Source organism: Eleutherodactylus coqui, chromosome 12, assembly GCF_035609145.1.
Source record: "Eleutherodactylus coqui strain aEleCoq1 chromosome 12, aEleCoq1.hap1, whole genome shotgun sequence".
NCBI classification, from domain to species: Eukaryota; Metazoa; Chordata; class Amphibia; order Anura; family Eleutherodactylidae; genus Eleutherodactylus; species Eleutherodactylus coqui.
The window spans coordinates 87,009,957-87,018,330 of NC_089848.1; the positions used below are offsets into that span (position 1 = coordinate 87,009,957).

Sequence of the window (8,374 nt, forward strand, 5' to 3'; positions counted from 1 at the left end):
CGACCAAGCTCAGCAGACCCGACATTTATCTATCGGCTTGCTGCCTGTCCGAATTTACCTATTGCAAATAATTCTGAGATCCTGCTCTACAAAAACCACAACTGTCCCTGTGATCAAAACTGATCTGATAATGCAGGTCACAGCACACAAATATTGCCAGATATGCAATGCAATTCCGACTCACAGTTTTCCAATCACGTTCATTTCCACCATCACTTACCCCCCATTTATTCTATAATCTGCACATCACAAGTAAACCAAGACACCAGGTCATCCATGCCTATGTGTTCCCCATCAAACAACCATGTCTCATGGTCGAAATAATTTTATTTAACCAGAATATACAGCTTAATTCCTCTATCTACATTTATTTACACGGGGTACAATAAACATTAAAAAAAAGAAGTCTCTCTGGGAAAAAATGAGGTCATAGATTGAAGGCACCATTGAGAATAGTGTCCAAATTTGTGTCAAAGTCCATCGGTAAAAAAAAAATAATAATAATCAAATAAAAAAAAATACAAAAAAAACAACAAAAAGTTCCCTTGAAATGCAATAAATTACATGCACAAGCTTTACACAGTATACTTTGCTTTAAAAAATTCCATCTGATACATTCGTCTGTATTTTCTCCATAACAAGGAATCAAGAGGAGGATTGTCCGAAGCCAAAAAAATGATAGGATCATAAAGAGTTTGTGAGCTCTTCAGTAGAGAGTCCCAGACGCCAGCGCTAATGGATGCTGTAGGGAGCTGTGGTTCTGTAAGTGGGAGCTTAAAGAGTTAGCTGCTGGGTACCAAACACTGGGGTTCTCCAGGTAAGTGGATGCAGGGGAGTTATTGGAGGCTTGGGCGTGACTATGTACATGGGGGTGATGGCTGAGAGATCTGGAAGAACCCTGGGGTTCCCATACCACAGGGGATTGTGGAGAATTGCAGGCCATGGGGTCACTGGAGCTGGGGCTGTGCTCTGGGGGGATCTCTCCATTTTTCATGATCTTCTTGATCTTTGATCTCTTGTTCTGGAACCAGATCTTCACCTATAATGAAAAAGAAAGAGATGGGAGTCATATGATAATAAAATGGATAGTTGCATAAAATTAGCCTTCTGAATTCATCAGTATCCAAATTATTAGTATCAGTATCAAAATTATCTATCTATCGATCCCAACAGATAACAGATGTGCTGTTATCTAACATGCTGATAGATTTGGAATTAATTTGTGAACCCCGTTGGGGTCAGGGACTCATGTTAATGATGACAATCTTTGTTTATATTGGAGCTATAAAATGGACAACATAAAAATAAGTAAAAGAAATAATACAGTTAATTATAACTAGTCCTGCCAAAACAAAATACTAAATGTGACAAACTCAGCTCTAGTATATAATTTATTGCAGAATCCAACACTTATATAAAAATACATGGAATTGATCTACTCTCTGAACAACGAGTGGAATATATGGCAGTATCCTTAGAGATGATGCAGATTCTTAAAATAATGATATTATCCGGTACTGGACAAACCTCTGTCTCGAATTATCTCTAACAAACCCACAACTTTGATTTCAGCCATTTACATCTGATTGCAAAGAAGTCAGTAATATTTTGCACATGTTGAGCAGATCAGAGGTGGCTGCAGCAGATGACACAGGGATATTTAGAACGGGCTATTTGTTGGATGCTCTGCTGTGTACTGCTATAATACTATATCTGCACATAGGCTATATCACCACATAGAAAAGTATAGAGCTCACCACTCAACTTATTACTATTGGTTTCTACTGGCTGCTTTATTAATACTATATTTTATAGTTATGTATCAATTCTATCTTCCCCCTTTTAGCATTAAAATGTTACCATTTCCATCTATCCTTAACAAATATTGCTCTGAAAGCACAAAATAACCCATTCAGCTCTGCTACATCGCAAGCATTTAGGATCCCCCTACCTGTGTCTGTGTGAGGCCCAGGGAGGCAGCCAGCTCAGCCCGCTCCGGCAGTGCCAGGTACTGGGTCTTCTGGAACCTCCTCTGTAAAGCTGCCAGTTGAAAACTAGAATAGATGGTTCGGGGTTTTCTAATCTTCTTTGGTTTTCCATTCACCATCCTCACCTCCGGCTCTGCCACTTCTTTTTCTGGGGAAATAAGAGTTAAATATGTGTGAGGGATGATAATATATCGTCAGTGAAAGAGCAGGAATATTACAGAGAGCACTGAGACTAATCATATGAAATAATGATAATAAAAAGATATATATTAAAGGATGAGTAGAAAGGTATACAAGTAAATGACATTGGGAGTAGTGTCAAATTTATGCTACAGTACGTTATATTACAGTACAGTGCAGTATTGTATGATATATGAATGTATATAACAAAAATAGAGCAGACTGTATAAGTATGATGTATTAGATTATACTGCAGGCTATAATAGCAGTATAATATCCTATATTACAAAATTGTTCATTACATTATAGAACGATATAGTATGTTGTAGTAAAACGGTATTTTATATTATACTACATTTTTTTACATGATATTATAGTATAGCACATTTTAGTGTGTTACATTATATCAGCATAGAATATTATATTATAGTATAGCACTACGAATTAATATAGTATAGTAAGTAAGAGAGGTTTTATACATTATATTAATGTACATACTTTTTGTAAATGTTTACTACAAGTCAGTATAGTACATGACGAGTGGGTCTTACGTTATATCAGTATATTATAATACCGTATAGCATATTACATTAGAGCAGTTTATTAAATGTGTATAGCAATACATTATGTTGTTATACTAAATTAGTCTATTACACTAGAAGACATTAAGGTTTTTTAAAGCACACTATGGTATCGTTTATTGTTTAGAGTGTAGGCATAATAATAAGGATATATATTATAAGGACAAAATATAGTAAATGATATCGGGGCAATGCATTTAATCTATATTAGAGAAATATATTACAGAATAGGATTGTACAATAAATTAAAATGTAGTGATGTCGTAAAATAAAGTATAATTGTATATTACTATATAGAATTACTACTATTTCAGTATCTGTAACATAGTTTATCATAATACATTATACTATAGAACAAATGTAATACATTGTACTACAATTCTTGCACAATATGTTGTGGTATTATTGTACAGTGTAGTATATTATAGAACAGGTTATTATATTATATCAGTGTAGTAGATGACAGTGCTGGTTATTATATTATATCAGTGCAGTATATTATAGTACTTTTTATCTGAATACCTTTTGGAATTATTACAGAAAGCTCTACATTAAACTATTACTGAATCATCGTATAGAGCAATATATTACTGTATAGATTATTGCATTCGTTTACATTGCAGTGCAGTATAAGAATATTCTATATTATCATTAATTTTTTAGATTGAAGCTATAATATTCAGAAAGTATGTTATACACATATAGAAAATTATAGCAGTGGAATACATTTAATTTGTCAGAGTATAAAGTAATATATTACAGAATAGGAGTGTAATAAATTATAATATAGTGATGTTGTAAAATATAGTATAAATGTATATTACTTTATAGAATTATTACTATATAGAAATGCAATACATTGCATTCATCTAATGGTATGTAGTTCATACTAATACATCATACTATAGAATAAATGCAATACATTGTACTACAGTTTTTGCACAACATGTTGTAGTATTGTTGTGCAGTGTAGTAAATTACAGTTTAGGTGACTGTATTGTTATATCAATGTAGTATATTACAGTACAGGTTATTATATTATATTAGTGTAGTATATTTATAGTAATTTTTTATCTTATCTTTTTTTACCTTATGGGATTATTACATAAAGCACTACATTAAACTAATATTGTATAATTGCATACAACAATATATTACAGTATAGATTATTGTTTTCGCTTATATTACAGTGTAGCACAAGAATGCATTATATTATCATTTATTTTTTTTGAGTGTAGGCATAATATTCAGGATATATGTAATAAAAACAAAATATAGTAAATTATAGTGGTGGAATGCATTTTATTTGTTATAATATACAGTAATATTGAAGAACAGGATTGTATAATAAGTTATAATATTGTGATGTTATAAAATACATTATAATTGTATATTGCATTATAGAATTATTACTATATAGAAGTGCAATATATTGCACTACAATTACTGCACAATATATTGTAGTGTTATCATATAATGTAATATATTACAGTACTGATTATTATATGATGTTATATTAGCTGTGTAGTACATTACAGTACGTTATGATATTATGTTATATGAGTGTAGTATAATAGATAATATACAAGTAAATATACAGTATGTTTTTTATCTATCTCATTACCTTATGGAATTATTACAGAGAGCTCTTCGTTAGACTATAAATTGTATAGAGTGAGATATTACATTTTAGATCATTGTATTTGGTAATATTACAGTGTAGTAGAAGACTATATTACATCACAGGAAAGTTATTGTAATATATTACACTACATCAAAGCATTATAGCTTGAAAGTATAATCGTATAGTGTAGCATATTACAGTGCAGGTTAGTATATTAGTTTACATTATTACAGTGTAGTAGGTTATATTACATTACAGTATAATTATTATTTTGATCCCTTCTATTATATCAGTGTGGTGTGTTATAATGTATTATGATGCAGTGCCCAGGCTGGGGAGACAGCAGAGTGCACAGCGCTGCACTGTGGGATGAATGGAGGCTGCGGTCAGCGAGTCTGGGCAGCCGGAGCAGCAGGCACCAGACTCTGTTTAATGTGTATAGAGAGGGATCCAAGGGAAACCCCAGCCCGGGCCAGACACACATCAAAGCTCCCAGACTGGCTGCCCTGTAATCTCCACATTCAGCGGTCACTCTGCTCCAGCCAGACAGAGACAGCGGTTCACGAGTCACTGAGGGGGGGCCCTACTGCTGTAAAGTCCCCCCCAAACTGAAGCCACAACATACAGAACACCCCCTTGCACAATAACTCATCACATATTCCCCCGACATGAGCTTCCTAAAATACACATGTACCAATACATATACCAGAAAATGCTCCCAAAACCACAGTGACCCCCAAATACTATATCATCTATCAAACCACAGTAATACCACCTTCAATATTTTGGAATATTATCACATCAGACCACAATGACCCCCAAAATGTGATAATAGAAGACCACAATGACCCCCAATATAATATAACAGACCATATTGACCCCCAAAATAATATATCAGAACACAATGACCCCCAAAATATTATATCAGACCTTACTAACCTTCATAATATTTTTAAACCACTGCCCCACTACTGAAATATATAATAGCAACCCACAGAAACAGCACCCGAAATGTTAAAATACCCGAAAACCAAAAACCGGTACTCCAAAATTATATGTACCTTAGAAAGATACTCTGCAGATATCGGTGCATGCCAGATTGGATATAAGCTAGATAGATCATGCCAGATGGGATATAAGATAGATAGATAGATAGATAGATAGATAGATAGATAGATAGATAGATAGATAGATAGATAGATAGATAGATAGATAGATAGATAGATAGATAGATAGATAGATAGATAGATAGATAGAAAGAAAGAAGATAGGAAATAGATGCGTCTAGGCACCAGAGTGGTTGCATTTGTTAATTGGATGCTCTCTCCTCTCTATATCATATTGGTAGGGGCACAGTAGGTATTGATAACTCTAATGCCCTGCATTATTGCTGGGTATAATATTATGGGCACCGTTAGTATTTCTGCCCCCCTGATGTCCGCTGAGTATCATGATGCGGTCCCTAATGCCACAGATCGTTACTGGGTATAATGTTAGGGGCACAGTTATTATTGCTACTCCCTCTGCCACAAATCATTGTTGGGTATAATATTAGGGGCACAGTTAGTATTGACAGTTCCCTGTGACTTGGATGCCTGTTAGGTATAATATTGAGGAACAATTGATATTGCTGTCCCCTGTGTTCTGGATCTGTGCAAGGTATAATAGTGATGCAGTTATTCTTCTCACCCGATCTTTTCTGGGTATAATATTAAGGGCACAGTTGGCATGGCTGCCCTCTGTGCTAGGGATCCCTGCTGGGTATAATCTGTGAGACTCTTATTTGCTTTTGTTTTCCTTCTGCTCTTTGGAAATAGTTTTTGTGGTTTGCTCTGGTGCTGACTGGCGGCGCCTCGGTTATGGAGATAAAACCTTGAAGGAAGAGACAGAGACACATTTATGGCTAGAGAGAACCGCAGCCACGAATAGCCAGCAGCGCAGACACCCTGCCCAGGAGGGGGCATGCCCAGCACTGGTGTGCCAACATTCCAGAGTGACTCCCTGCGCCCCAGCTCATGCCCCTTCTTACCTGGTTGGGTACTTGGGGGCTGCACCCTGTTATAAGCCCCGCTGTACTGGTGGTGAGGGTGGTAGGGGCTCCCATAGCTGTATTCTGAATAGGCTTTGGCAGCGTAGCTCCCAGCAGATCCACTCATTCCATGATACTGGTACTGATAAGCATTGAGAGCCTTCCCATAACTGGCAGAGGTGGGTGAGCAGTAGCCATGGTGCGAGTGTGCTGCAGCCCCTCCTGGGCTGTAATAGCCAGAATCTGTGGCTGAGGACTCAGGTAAAGTGGGAGAATCCTGGGATGGATGATGCATGATGTTGGGAGCCTGGAAGGAAGAGTGGAAGTCACTGGTTCTGATGGTTGGGACCCTTCTTTCATAGACTCCTGTCATACTCTGGTGCTCCTGGATGATAAGGATGCTGGGGGTCTCTCTCTGTCTCTCTCCACAGTGAGGATCAGGCCTCCATACCCTAAGCTGGAGCTGTCTCTATAATAGTGAGTGAGAGTCTGAGGAGGCTTCCTTAGTGATCCCTCAGCAGCAGCAGCAGGAGGAGGAGGAGGCGGTGGTGGGGAGGCAGGAGGAGACACTGTGACTGGCTGAGTGTGCAGACACTGCTGGCTGGGGCTCACTATAGGCTTGGTTAAATCCATAATTGCACTCTTACGCACAGCAGGGTGGATCTGGTGCCATTGGCCAGAGGATCACAAGCGACAGCAACACCCTATAACCCGTCCAACTAGTTCAGAGCAACAAAGCTGCACAACAACTACAACAACAACAAGTAAGGGACTTTTACCAATAAGAAATACACATATCCAAGTGACTTCCCTGGACCCTAAGTGTGTATTACCCAGCAGAGAATCAACAAGTGATCCACAAGAAATCACAAACTGCTCACCTGGTGCACAAAGGTCACAGCAATCATGACCTAATGCAGTATATAATAGTACAGGAGGCATACTGTTAGTACTAACCACAACAATAACAATATCACTAGTAATAATAATACAATAATAGCAAAAGATAATAGTATTATTATTAATGGTAGGGATAGGATATTAAGTGTAGCAACAATAGTGAGAATAGTGAAAAAAGCACAAATACTAATGAAATGATCACACTTGCAGTTACAGTTTATCACAATAACAGTAGAAGAAAGAACTAAAACGAGTAAAGACAATAATATAATATAGTAGTAATAAGGACAATAATAGTACCAAAGGCAATAGCAATAGTAAAAAAAAGTTCATAGCTTCCTATAAAGAAAACGTGGTAGAACCATTACAATAATACAGTAAAAATAGTAAAGAGAATAGAAATAGTAATAATTCTAATATTAGTAACGCTGAAAATACAAGTACCCTGTTTCCCTGAAAATAAGACATACCCTGAAAATAAGACATAGCATGATTTTCCAGAATTTTTGAGGATGCAAAATTATTTTTCAGGCTTTCTGAGGATGCTTAAAATATAAGCCCTACTCCAAAATTAAGCCCTGCTAACAGTTAATTAAAAAAGTCAATTTAAATAGTGTCCAGGCAGCTATACATGTAAAAAAAGTTAAACCTTTTTGAATAAAAATTAATATAAGACACTGTCTTATTTTCAGGGAAACACGGTAGTAGTAATAATAGTATAGGCAAAACAGTAGTAGTAATAATGTTACTATTACTAGTTCAGTACCAGCACTACTAATATCAATTAGAGTAGTAATATCTATAGAAATAGTAATAGCAGGACAACCTACTAATAATGAAATAATACTAGAAGTAGTAGTAATGATATATGTATGGGTAAAACAGCAGTAGTAACACTACTATTAGTATAGAACCAGCACTACTCATTCTTCCATTGGAGTGGTTAATGTAACAGTTAGCTAGAGCAGTAGTAACACATACAGAAAGAAGAAGAAGAATAGTAGGATAATCTACTAATAATGAAAAAGTAGAAGTAGTAATTAGAAGTCTGGAATCATACTTGGAGTTTTTG

At 36.0% G+C, this 8,374-nt stretch overlaps 1 protein-coding gene across 1 annotated transcript; it reads right to left on the reverse strand.

Moving 5' to 3' along the window:
• Nucleotides 1–309: 309 nt before the first annotated feature.
• Nucleotides 310–6,987, reverse strand: DLX5 (distal-less homeobox 5). Its single transcript, XM_066584564.1, has 3 exons — nucleotides 6,403–6,987; nucleotides 1,952–2,136; nucleotides 310–1,039 (listed from the first exon to the last, which is right to left on the reverse strand). The coding sequence occupies exons 1-3, from the start codon at nucleotides 6,773–6,775 to the stop codon at nucleotides 707–709; spliced, it is 891 nt and encodes a 296-aa protein (XP_066440661.1). The 5' UTR covers nucleotides 6,776–6,987; the 3' UTR covers nucleotides 310–706.
• Nucleotides 6,988–8,374: the final 1,387 nt, after the last annotated feature.